Source organism: Ochotona princeps, chromosome 9, assembly GCF_030435755.1.
Source record: "Ochotona princeps isolate mOchPri1 chromosome 9, mOchPri1.hap1, whole genome shotgun sequence".
In the NCBI taxonomy this organism is placed as follows: Eukaryota; Metazoa; Chordata; class Mammalia; order Lagomorpha; family Ochotonidae; genus Ochotona; species Ochotona princeps.
In genome coordinates, this window is record NC_080840.1 from 43,855,721 (window position 1) to 43,868,959 (window position 13,239).

At 45.1% G+C, this 13,239-nt stretch overlaps 1 protein-coding gene across 4 annotated transcripts in view; it reads left to right on the forward strand.

Annotated features, from left to right (window-relative positions):
• Positions 1-10,453, forward strand: part of LYN (LYN proto-oncogene, Src family tyrosine kinase) — a 125,768-nt gene extending 115,315 nt beyond the window's left edge. For all 4 annotated transcript variants that reach the window (XM_004580587.3, XM_058668636.1, XM_058668635.1 and 1 more), the window contains 2 exons: positions 2,757-2,888; positions 9,111-10,453. In XM_004580587.3, the coding sequence (XP_004580644.1) occupies positions 2,757-2,888; positions 9,111-9,313 (335 nt within the window). In that variant the 3' untranslated portion in view covers positions 9,314-10,453. The remainder of the gene's footprint in view (positions 1-2,756; positions 2,889-9,110) is intronic.
• The last annotated feature ends 2,786 nt before the right edge of the window (positions 10,454-13,239 follow it).

Consider the following 13,239-nt stretch of genomic DNA (forward strand, 5'->3'; position numbering starts at 1 on the left):
TCAATTAAGCAAAGCAAGACAAACATAGATTTGGACAAGGTCAAGATTCTTGATTCTGTTTTCATTATATCATGAAAGCTTTTCAAGGAAATACTTTCTCAGTGAGGGAGAAAATATTTGTAACATCAATTCTGTGTTCTATATCTGGCCTTTTAATTCCAAAATGTAGCATGGACATTGTCTGTCAGGATGGCCAAGTGGTCTAAGGTGCTGCGTTCAGGACATGATCACACACACGGAGAACACAATATAATGCAGTTAAAACATTCCCTTTCCACAGTCCCCCATTCCATATTATATTTGCAAACCAGAAGCGGTGAGGGTATTGCCCCCAATGGCATGCCATCTGATGACCTGCAACACAGGGGCTGCCCCAGCCTTGCCCATGGTGGAATCGTCCAGGGGCTCCTGACTTGGGGATTCCCACAGCCTTGCTGAGGTGACTCAGCGTGTGTTTTCCGTAGTGCCCACTCTCTTCCAAACCACAGCCAGGCACTTGTGCTTTTCCTGCACGATACATTTCTCTTTGCAGTCACCCTCCAGGACAGACTCTCGTGTCGTTATTGCTGCCACCATACAGATAAGCAAAGCAGAAATTCAAGCAGCTTTCCAGGGCTCCACAATAAATGGTAGAGTCAAGACTCAACTCGAGGAGATGAGACTTCAGAGTACATGAGCTGGAATTGATTCCTGGGGTCTGGCTCCATTTAACAAGCCTACGGCCTCCCAGAAAGAATTATCATACAAGCAAGTGTGACTTACTGTAGAGAGGTCAGTTTCCAGAACAGTCCATCATTTTTGGCATACGTTTGGACCACAACAATAATACAGACTTTCGTGCCAAGCACATTAAATCAACCCCACTTAAGCCCTCCCAGCGACCTGTTTAGCAGGTTGGAGTGCTTGCCCAATTTGCAAAGGCAGTAAATGACTTGCCAGGATCACACTAAATGGGAAGCAGCAAACTCCAGGATTCAGACCCAAGCTGTGTGGTGCCACAGCCAAGCTCCCCACCACCATACAGCTCTATCTGCTGCTCCTGGCAGGCATGTGTGGCAGTGCCCAGGACAGAACAGCCTTTCCACAAGGCTTTCTCTTTTCCCTTCTTTTTGTCTTTTTTTTTTAAAACTAATTTTTATTTATTTAATTATTTTAGTAATAAAATAAGTTAAGTGGATTAAGCTAAACAGACTAGTTAAGAGACATAGAGCGATATTTTCCATCTGTTGGTTCACTCTCCAAGTGTCTGCATCAGCTAAGAACAGTTCTGGCCAAAGCCAAAGCCAGAACCTTAGTCCAAGTCTCCCACATAAATCAAAGGAACCCAAGTACCTAAGTCATCATTTTCTGCTTCCCAGATCAGGAAGAAGCTAGTATCTGGGGCACAGCCTGGATTCACATCCCAGGTACCATGATATGGGCTGCAGGTATCCCAAGCTGTGCCAATGCCCACTCCTGATCCTTTCTGTTCTTATTTAGATCTCCTTTTTTGAGAGGCAAAGAAACTCTCCAAATAACTGCCATGGCTTAGGTTGAGCTGGACTGAAGTCAGGAACCAGGAACTCATATGGGTGTCAAGAACCCAACTGTGTAAGCCATCTTCTGCTGCCTCCCAGGGTGCACTGTGGCAGAACACAAGAATCAGGAGCAGGGCGAGGACTTGAACCCTGGTCCTCCAAAATAGGAGGTGAACATCTTAATCAGTAGACTCCACATCCACTCCCAGATCACCTATTTTGTTCAAGTTCCACAAAATTTTCTCAAATAGAAACAGAAAAAAAAAATTCCTGCAGAAACTGAGAGTAGCATTCTACCTGAGTCCTTGGTTTCTTCAAGAACCCGCACCTGGCAGCCCAGTCACTCAGCCTGCCCAGCAACTGGCAGGAGAAGTCTGCATCACCATGTCATCCTAAGCAGGCCATTCTCCACATTCCTAAAAGCGAGATACTGTTTTTTCCTCTCAGATTGAAGAATTAGACATTCAAGTTTGGAGTAGCTTCCAAAATTCTTATTGGTACAGGCTTAAAGACACTTATTCTCAAAAGCATACACAAGAAAAGATGCTTGGGCCCTGCGCAATAGCGTAGTTGTTAAAGTCCTCTCCTTACACACGCCAGGATCCCATATGTTCACCGGTTCTAATCCCGGCGGCCCTGCTTCCCATCCACCTCCCTGCTTGTAGCCTGGGAAAGCAGTCAAGGATGGCCCAAGGCCTTGGGATCCTGCACCCGCGTGGGAGACCTGGAGGAGGTTCCTGGCTCCTGGTTTAGGATTGGCTCAGCTCCAGCCGTTGCGCTCACTAGGGGAGTGAACCATCGGACGGAAGATCTTCCTCTTTTTCTCTCCTCCTCTCTGTATATCTGCCTTTCCAATAAAAATAAATAAATCTTTTTAAAAAAAGATGCTTCTATCCCATATACCCATATAATGGCTTCATTCAGAAAATTTTAACACAAAAAATAAATGTAAGGGGCTGGGGTTGGGAGCAAGTGAACAAGCTAAAAATAACTTCCTTTACATTGTGTATTATGTCCTTTGATGTTGAGGTTGGCTAGTTATAATAGATATATAAGAAATTGCTAACTAGGGGAATAATCCAAAGGGAGACAGGATAGAAGTGAATATTTTTAGTACAGTACTGTGCATTCCTTCCCACTTTGTATTACAGTATGTGTTCCTTACACAAAATAAGTTTAAAAAGTATGAGGGTCCCACATCCATATTCAGTTTTCAGAGTCTCATGTCGTCTTCCACAGGTGCTAAGTTCCCTATTAAATGGACGGCTCCAGAAGCAATCAACTATGGATGTTTCACAATTAAGTCTGATGTCTGGTCCTTTGGAATTCTCCTGTATGAAATCGTCACCTACGGGAAAATCCCCTACCCAGGTACCATTGGCTTACTACTTTCCGTTCCACTGAGAAAACAAGTCAGAGTTGTAGGAAGGTTTATCTCCAACTACCCAAAAGCCAGAGCTTCATCTTTACTGTCTTTTGTGGAAATTGTTGTAAACTATACTTAGATCTTTGCCCCACCACGGCACTGCACCTGACAGAGGAGGAAATGGGCGTGGGCATCTTGGTTGGTTTCTGTCATGAGTGCTGTGAAGCCCCTGCCTCTTCGGGCCCTGCCTCTCTAGGACTTACTCATGCCATTGGGACCGTAATTTACTAATCCTAGATTCCTGACGCCAGAAACTGGCAGGGCATGGTTGTGCCCTCCCCTCCCCACTTTCTCCAGAGTCTGACACACAGCTGAGAAGAGAGATCTTTCCCACACCTTCATCTTCTCGTCGAAGTCTGGCTTTGAGCAAAAATCTATATGCATAAGATAAATTTAATGTTGAATCTTCTTTCAAATATTATCCAAGAGGAAGTACCACGTCCTCTTCAGGCACTAGAGCTATGATGGCACCTGCTTCTGACCCCCACAGCTGGAGTTCTAAATGGGACAGGCTAGGTCTATGCGGGCGGAGGGTGCTGTGCACAGTGTGTAAGGGGATGAGAGAGCTGCTTGCTTTAACCCTGCACCCAGCTCTAGGACTCAGAGACCTAAGGGAAGGAGCCCTGGAGCTTTCAGGGAAGCCTCTCGTCAGGGACTCAGCCAGCAGGAGCAGGAGCAGGAGCAAACATGGCATAGCCCAGCCACTGTTTGATAAATGAATGGGGAGTTCATCGCCATTTACTTTCCATAGAGTCTCCGTGCAATGGATGGTAGAGTGGAAGCCAAGAACCGTGGCCACAACCTTGGAGCTGCAGCTACAGTGGCTCAGTGGGAGCACTGGTGGCCACATAAAAGTCTCCAGCTCGTTCTGAGTGAGACAGAAGCCAGGAAAGGCTTTGGGACCGAGCAGCCACAATATAGCCTCTGGTACCCCATCACTCCCTCTCTCTAGGGACAAGGAGTAGGAGGCCTTGAAGAGGTATCCAGACCATAGGCTAAAATTTGGTGCCAACATTTTATACTCACCCCTGCCCTATGAAGCTAATGCATTTATGCTTGTGGAAAGAGGAAGAATACTTTAGAAATATGTAATTATTTTGTTTGAAAGGCAGAGTGATGGAGGGAGGAGGAAGAGAGAAATGTTCCATTTGCTGATTTACCCCCTCAATAGTCACAATAGCTGGGGCTGGGCCAGACTGAAAACAGGAGCCTGGAACTCCATCGAGGCCTCTACCTGGGCGGCAGAGGACCAAGGACTTGTCCCATCTTCCACTTCTTTCCCAAGTGCATTCACAGAAAATTGGATTGGGAGCAGAGCAACACCATATGGGATGCTGGCATCCCAGATGGAGGCTTAGGTTGCTATGCCACAACACAGGTCCCAAGAGGAATATTCTGATCAGCCCTGGTGTCTGATGTTCGGTGTCTGTGTCTTCGTCTTTGCCTACATCTGCAGAGAGAGGGGTTATTGTAGTCAGAGTATGTGCACAGTGCCATACCTGATAGAATAAACACATAACCTCATACAGTGACACCATCATGTGTGTGTGCAACACAAGGAAAGTTAGCCTGGACCTCTGAGTCTGAAAAGAGACAGCTGAGCCCCGCACTGATGGCAGAACTGTTTCTGAGCCCACACCCCATGCCTCCCAAGACCTCCCTTCATTCTCTGTGCTCAATGCCTTGGATTTGCAAATAACTTTGCTGAAAAAGTATTCAACACAAATAAAAACAAACAAAACAGGAAAATATGGTGAGAATCACACCCACACACAAATACACAACAGCACTTTGGGACAGTTCACAGGGAAAATGGTTTTAAGGGGCAACATGGTGACATAATAGATTAAGCCAAAACCTGTAATGCCAACATGACCATATGGGCTCTAGTTCATATCCTAGCTGCTCTGCTTCTGATCCAGCTCCCTGCTAATGCACCTGGGAAAGCAGCACAAGATGGCCCAAGTGGCCATGCACCCATGTGGGAAACCTGCACCCATGTGGGAAACCTGCACTCATGTGGGAAGCCTGCACCCATGTGGGAAACCTGCACTCATGTGGGAAGCCTGCACCCATGTGGGAAACCTGCACCCATGTGGGAAACCTGCACCCATGTGGGAAGCCTGCACCCATGTGGGAAACCTGCACCCATGTGGGAAGCCTGCACCCATGTGGGAAACCTGCACCCATGTGGGAAGCCTGCACTCATGTGGGAAGCCTGCACCCATGTGGGAAGCCTGCACTCATGTGGGAAGCCTGCACCCATGTGGGAAACCTGGAAGAAGATCCAGGCTCCTGGATTCAGCGTGGTCAAGTTTTAATAGTTGCAGCCATTTGAACAAAGAACCAGTGGTAAAAGATTGCACTCTCTTTACCTCTCTCTCTAACTCTGTCTTTCAAACAAATTAAATACATCTTTTAAAAGAGTAAGTAAAACAAGTTTATTTTGGTGTGAAAGTTTTTTGAATATATGCAAAGGGTATTCAAAACATTCCTGGAAAATGTGTATTATGAAAAGGCTGTGCATGGATTTCAGCATTTTTTTGCACCAAAATAAAATGATTTTTTTCTAACTTTCATCTTTTATTTATTTATTGCCATTTTATTTGAAAGGCAGAGACAGGGAGAGAGAAACAGTCAGAGAGAGACATATTCCATTTGCTGGTTCACTCTCAAAATGCCTGCAAGAGCTGGAGTTGGCCCAGGCCAATGCTAGGAGCTCCAACCAGGTCCCCCATGAGGACAGCAGGGGCTCAAAGAGTTGGACCATTTTCAGCAGCCTTCCTAGGCTCATTAGCCAGAGGCTGGGTGGGAAGTGGAGCTGCCAGGGCTTGAACCAGCTCATATGGAATGTTAGTCTTGCAGGCACCATAATGCCAGCCCCTTTGCACAAAGTTTTAAAACACTCTCTATAGTGGAGTGGGTGGGAAACCATGGACTGGTCCACTCCACAGTGTGTCCTTTGTAAGGCTTGAGGATGGTGGGTACTTTTAGAGATCTGAATGTGCAGATTCCCAGTCACAAGAGCTACTTGCCATGAGAGCCTCCAGTGTTATTATGACTGGAATCAAGAAGTCCTATTAGATACCCAAGGACTTGATTTACAGATAGCATGGACACTGGTGGAGAGACTGTATGCCCAGCTTTGCAAAAATAAAGCAAAGAAAGAAAAATAAAGCTACATTTAAGCTAAAGACCTATTCTTAGAGGAAAAGGACTAAAATAATGAAAGAATACTGATGTTGTGATGTATCAGGTTAAGCTGCTGCTGGCAATGTTAGCAGCCCTTATCTAACCCCAGGTTTGAGTCAAGGCTACTCTTTTCAATCCAGTTCCCTGATGATGCTCCTGGAAAGCAATGGAAGATGATTGAAGTACTTGGGGTCTTGCCACTCACATTGGAGACCCACATGGAGTTCTGGGTTTCTGGCTTCAGACCAGACCAACCCCAACAATTGGCCATTTGGGAAGTGAACCAGCAATCAGAAAATGTCTCTCTTCCTACCTCGACTTTTTTCCTTCCCTTATGTGTCACTCTGCATTTCAAATAAATGAATATATTTCTAAAACCACCCTTACAAATAACTCTCAAGAGATACGGATGGCAGTAGAGTTTGCATGGGTCTTTCCATTTCCAAATCAAAGGTCCTTCCATGACAAATAAGCATTTTTTTTTTTTTTTGGACATAATGCTGGTGTCCTAAGCTTTGTGTATCTCAAATGGATGATGATGACCCACAATTTGGCAAACACAGGATAAAGAAAAGATGTTCAGATGGTTCTGTTGTAAATCCAATAATAGTTATTTTCCCTAAAGCAATCTTGTAGAATATTTCCAGTGACCACTTGGTAAAATATATAGCTCCAGAGGGGAAGTTGGTTATGATGAATGGCATTTTTGCCCCTGCCAGGTAGCATATAGATTCTGCATGAAACACTAACCCACTGCAGAACACCTCACATTCCTGCAAAAGGACTAACCACAAAATATGCAAGACATACAGATGGGGGTGGGTGGGTGCTGCTAAAACTGCTAGCCGAGCACATCCCTATCCGGTTTTAATATTGAAGGAATCTATTGTTAAAACAATCGTTTCTTCCTTCAATGTTTCCTTAAATATCAGAAACTGCGAGGTAGTTTCTCCACTCCTCTGGGACACATGGCTATCCTGCAGCCTTTTCCATCAGTGCCCTTCAAAGCGCAGGAGGAGTAAGGGAACCTTAGCAGCCTCGCCTCACCTCGCCTCACCTCGCCTCACCTCGCCTCACCTCGCTAGTGTTGGGAATCTGAAAGTTGCAGACTCACTCTGAGCTTCAGCTCTGGCTAGGTTCTGGAGACCAGGAGAGCTCAGGGAGTGTGAAGCATCTTGCTTGGAGGCTGACTTGCGAGTATCTTGCTCTCAGAAAACAGTGGGTCCCGGGCCCGGCAGCGTGGCCTAGCGGCTAAAGTCCTCGCCTTGAAAGCCCCAGGATCCCATATGGGCGCCGGTTCTAATCCCGGCAGCTCCACTTCCCATCCACCTCCCTGCTTGTGGCCTGAGAGAGCAGTTGAGGACGGCCCAATGCATTGGGACACTGCACCCGTGTGGGAGACCCAGAAGAGGTTCCAGGTTCCCGGCTTCGGATCGGCACGCATTGGCCCGTTGCGGCTCACTTGGGGAGTGAATCATCGGATGGAAGATCTTCCTCTCTGTCTCTCCTCCTCTGTGTATATCTGGCTGTAATAAAATGAATAAATCTTTAAAAAGAAAAGAAAACAAAACAGTGGGTCCCACACGCCGCAAGTTAGGCCAGTGTCTTCCAGGTGATACAAAGCATCCTTTGTTTTCCAAATTAATCCTGAGTCTTCAACTATTTGTCAACCACGTGAGGAACTGGTTGTGGGGTAGATGACTTTAGATAAATAAACAATGAAAAGCCTATCCTATCAGATAAAATGTGTGAAATACAGTACAGGAAGATGCTAAAAAAAAAAAAAATCACACCCTCCAAAACAACCTGAGAATAAAGGTTAAGATTGAATTGGAATGGTGCTCCCTGCTAAGGTGGCTTGGAAAACAGAGGAAGATGACCCCAAGTGCTCGGGCCTCTGCTACCCATGTTAGAGACCTAGATGGAGCTCCAGGCCCCTGGTTTTAACTGACCCAGTCTTTTAGGTCATTTAGGTAGTAAACCAGAGAATGGAAAATCTTTCTCTGTCCTTGTCAGTCTCTCACTGCCACACTGTATCTTTTAAAATAAATAAATAAGAAGAAATTGCCATGGCTTCTCCTTAGCACTTTCCCATTTGTCTGTTGCTGAATTGAATGCCGTCTTGTTTCCCCTTTGAGTTAAAACCTATTTGTTGAATTACTTACAGCAATTTCCTTAGCCTCTGTGTTATTTTCTGGGGGCTTCCATACCAAAGAACAGAGCTGGGATTGTTTAATCATCTGACATTTCCTACATCACAGTTCTGGCATCTGGCATCCAGGCGTGTTGACAGGGCAGGTTTCTTGGTGGCCTGTCCCCAGGTTGACAGCCTGTGCCATTGCATTGTTGCCTTCCTGTGTGTGCCTGTGTTCCTGTCACTTTTTCTAGTAATATTGAATTTGGACCCACCTACCAGTTTCATTTTAACTTAATTGCATCATTAAAGAGCAATTTCCAAATTCTTTTAATTTTTTTTTTTAATTGGGAAGGCAGACCAGATTTACAGAGAGAAGGAGAGCAGAGAGAAAGATCCCCTAACAATTCCCAAATGGCCACAATGACCGGAACTGAGCCCATCCAAAGCCAGGAGCCAGGAGCATCTTCTGGGTCTTTTGCCAATGCAGGATCCCAAGGATTTGGGCCATCCTCTACTGCTTTCTCAGGCCATAAGCAGGGAGCTGGATGAGAAATGGAGCAGCCAGGATATGAACTGGTGCCCATAGAAGATCCTGGTACTTGCAAGGTGAGGGGTTAACCATTGAGCCATTGGCAGGGCCACCAATCTCTAAATGCTTAGAGTCTGTGGACTAGCATTTCAAATTGTGAATTTAGGGAGGGTGCATGGGACCCACTTCAGCCTCAGTAACATGTGCTGCAGCCAAGGGTCATAGGCTGGGAGTAGCAACATGACCTCTTACAGAGCTTGAACCTCTTGCCAGATTCCTAATGACATGGTTTTGTTTTCTCAACTTCAGGAAGAACTAATGCTGACGTGATGAGTGCCTTGTCTCAGGGCTACCGGATGCCCCGCATGGAGAACTGCCCAGATGAACTCTATGACATCATGAAAATGTGCTGGAAAGAAAAGGCGGAGGAGAGACCCACATTTGACTACTTACAGAGTGTGCTGGATGACTTCTACACTGCCACCGAAGGGCAGTACCAGCAGCAGCCGTAGAGATGTATCACCCCATGGGGGCCACTGCCCACTTCCCGAGAAGGGGCCATCCCAGGCTGCACCAGCCACCTACTACATGGGGCCCAGCTCCTGGAAGCCAAGGTTTCATCTCTCAGGAAGAACCTCAGAGACAGATGCCCACTGGGGGATCAGATGGCTCTCACCTGGTCATCTTGCTGTGCGTGACTGGCACCTGGATATTGCCTCATGAGAGACAACACCTGCTCTCTCCCCAAATGCTTCCAGGTTGGCCCTAACTGTACAATTGGATGTATGACTCAGAAGGCTCAGAGACCATGGTCACAAACCCCCGTTAACACAGGACTACATTTACTTATAAGGCAAAGATAACCAGATGTGTAACGTGAACTTTCTTTGCATTTTCTTCCATATTTTACCCTCCTCGTTTAAAAAAATTACTAATCTAAGCAGTTAGATTTTTCAAGTGAAGTCAGTTGTTGAAAATGTCTTTCTCCAATCACTTTTTTCCTTATCATTTGATATCTGACGAGAACATTTCTTTTTGTGGACACTGCTCATGTGAGCTGCGCACGCAGCTGCTTCCCTACGTCTGTGCTGCAGAGGCCCCTGCTGCACAGGGCCCCGCCAAACCTCCCCGGAAAAGGAGAAAAGCCACAGAACCTGCTCAGCCTGAACAAGGAGCATCTGTGATGTCCAGCCTGTTCAGTCTCAGCGTTTCCTATGACAGCATAATATGGAAGAACAGTTATGATTCGAAGCACCGCAGAGCCTGCTCAGTCCTTCAAAGGCATAAGCATTTTTGCTTTGTTGCTTTCACATGATTTGAACATTATTTTAAGGATCAGGTGTTAATTTTAGTTATACTCTGGAAGGTAAAAATGCCACTTTTGAGGCTCTTTTGTGATTCAGCGCTCTTTTCTAGCTTGTGCGAGATGTGTAGGAGACTATTTATAACAAAGGAGATGAAGGAAAGCAAGTGGCTGTGGAGGCTCCCATGAGCCACGAAGGCGATTAGTTCAAGAAATTTTGTTTACTCAATTTTTCTACTGTAAGCTTTGAATGGAAATTGCTGTATCAGTCATATTTTACTTAACCTGTTGTATATATACCTAATATTTCTATTTTTTGATTTTTAATACACCTAGCCTAATAACATTTCAGTTGTATGACTTGCGTCTAACTTGATTTTCAATTGGGGTCAACATGAAGGTGAGTTCCAGGTGATGGAGGGGATAAAAGACAACTTCCTGGTTTGCCCTGTGGTGTGAATTTTGTCTCCATCCTTTGAGCATTTCAGATTGGAGCTGAATATGCAGACATCAGTCAGATCTCATTGTGTGTATGCTGTGTAGGTTTCAGTTGCCTAGAAGAGAAAAAAACTAGTTCACTTCTCACTAACCGTAACTTCTCCTGTGTGACTTTGTGAAATTTTCTCAAATTCTTGATTCATAAATAGAATATTATCACTACATAATGTCAGCACAGCTGGCTCCTTGGTACACAGTGGCACATGCACCTCCCTGTCCACACTTGTTTCAGAACCACGTGTGTTAGTACGTACTACATGGAGAGAACATGTCAAACATCTCTATAGCAAAAAAGACATCTTGGAAAACTACCAGATCTGTCCTCATTTTTGTTTTCTACCCTCTGCCTTTCAATCAAGCATGTGGTCCTTTCCTCCAGGTCCCCTTTGTACCATGCCACAGACACTGGTGCTATTGTCCCAAGAATATATGAAAGGGCCATGAAAGAAGGGACTCTATTTCTCGTCTTACGTAGTGGGTAGATCAAGAACGCAGGAAAAATTACAGTCATAAACTCATTTCCAATTCTGACTGTGCTGCCTGCTTCCCCTTTATGCTTCCCCTTACTCTCACAAACCAGGTCCAGGCTGTTTTCTGGTAAGAAACAACAACTTCTGGTGCACTCAACTGAAATAAAAGAAATGCTCATCCTTTGGCTCATTGCTTCAGTTCTTCTAACTGCCAGGTTGTGTAGCCTGTTCATGAGTGTCTCCTGCTGCCAAGTGCATCTCAGGTGAACTCACATCTCCTCCTTTCCGTATCTTGCCTTTGTTTGCGGCTTCTGGAGGGGAGTCTGCATTCTCTGTCTGCTACATCTTGATTCTATGAAGTTTTTTGCATAGACTCATGTTGAGTGAGGCTTGCTCTTCTGCCAGAAGGAAATGTTGATTATAGATACATGAGAATACATATGCCAGCCTTTGCTGAGAGCTCCCATTCTATACAAACCATCTCTAACTCACACACCCACCCTGGAAGAGCTGGACACACTATCTGTATTTCACAGCTGAGCGAGATCAGGTGCATCTGGCACCATGGGAGGAACCAAATGGCTTGGCTTCACATTCCTGTGAAATAAGACCAACAAAATACGTTTTTATACTCCCTAACTCTTGGGTGTTGTGAGTAGGCAAGGGGATACTGCCTTTGAAATACTCCACCAGAGTCCACACAGATGCGAGAGGAAGCCTCTCCTGACCAAGCTTTTTTGTGGTTGAAAAACAATGCAAGAGTTCAACTTTCCGCTCATAGTTTGAGAATATTTATAGAACTAGAATAAAATGTTTTGATATTTATGTTCCACTTTGTAACATGAAGATATACAAAGACCAGCATAATTTTATTCCAGAAAGTTCTAATTTGATACGTATGTAAGAGGATAGCTGTTCAATTTTACTTTCTTTGCATTTATGACTCAATGAAATACTTCAAGTGGAAATACATCACAAAGATCCCAGACAGCCATGGCGTGATCTTGAGTATTTCTCTCTCTCTCTCTCTCTCTCTTTCTTTCAGTATTTGAGCATTTCTCTTCAAAGTAGAAATGATGCAGAAATCTTAACAACTTAGAGCTCTAGGTTGCTGGAAAGATGTTAGAAATATGCTACCTGACGAGCATGCAAAGGTAACACAGAAGTAATAGAAGCAAGTGTCCTCAGCTACAGCCCCCAAAGTAGGAGCTGTATCATAGGAATAGAACACAGTTTGTGTATTTTATTTTTTTAAAGATTTATTTATTTTATTACAAAGTCAGATATACAAAGAGGAGGAGAGAGAGAGAGAGGAAGATCTTCCATCCGATGATTCACTCCCCAAATGACAACAACGGCCGGTGCTGCGCCGATCCTAAGCTGGGAACCAGGAACCTCCTCCAGGTCTCCCACGCGGGTGCAGGGTCCCAAAGCTTTGGGCCATCCTTGAATGCTTTCCCAGGCCACAAGCAGGGAGCTGGATGGGAAGTAGAGCTGCCGGGATTAGAACTGGCGCCCATATGGGATCCCGGGGCGTTCAAGGCGAGGACTAGCCTCTAGGCCACGCTGCCGGACCCAGTTTGTGTATTTTATTATTAGCTTTTTGCTGGATTTGAGCAAAAGATACCTAATCCCTTATCTGCTTCCCTTTACATCAAATGTGTGAGATTTTGTTAAGATTAATACAATGAGGGCCCGGTGCCATAGCCTAGCTGCTAAAGTTCTCACCTTACACACACCAGGATCCCATGTGGGTGCAGATTCTAAGCCTGGCAGGTGGCCTGTGAGAGTAGTAGAGAATAGCCCAAAGCCTTGGGATCCTGTACTTGCATGAAAGACCTAGGGGAGGCTCTGGGTTCCTGGCTTCAGATTGGTGCAGCTCTGGCTGTTGTGGCTGTTTGGGGAGCGAATCAAAGGATGGAAGATCTTCCTCTCTGTCTCTCCTCCTCTCTGTATATCTGACTTTCCAATAAAAAAAATAAATCTCTAAAAAGAAGATTAATACAATGAAATGAATAAATATTGGGTGGTTTTCCTCAGTGAACACCAAAGAAGAAACTTGTAATTAATTAACAAACACTTCTGCAGCGAAATGCCACACCAGTTGGCTGCATACAATCTCTAAATGGATTCAGGTTGGTTTTGGTGATGAATTGAGGGCAGGGGT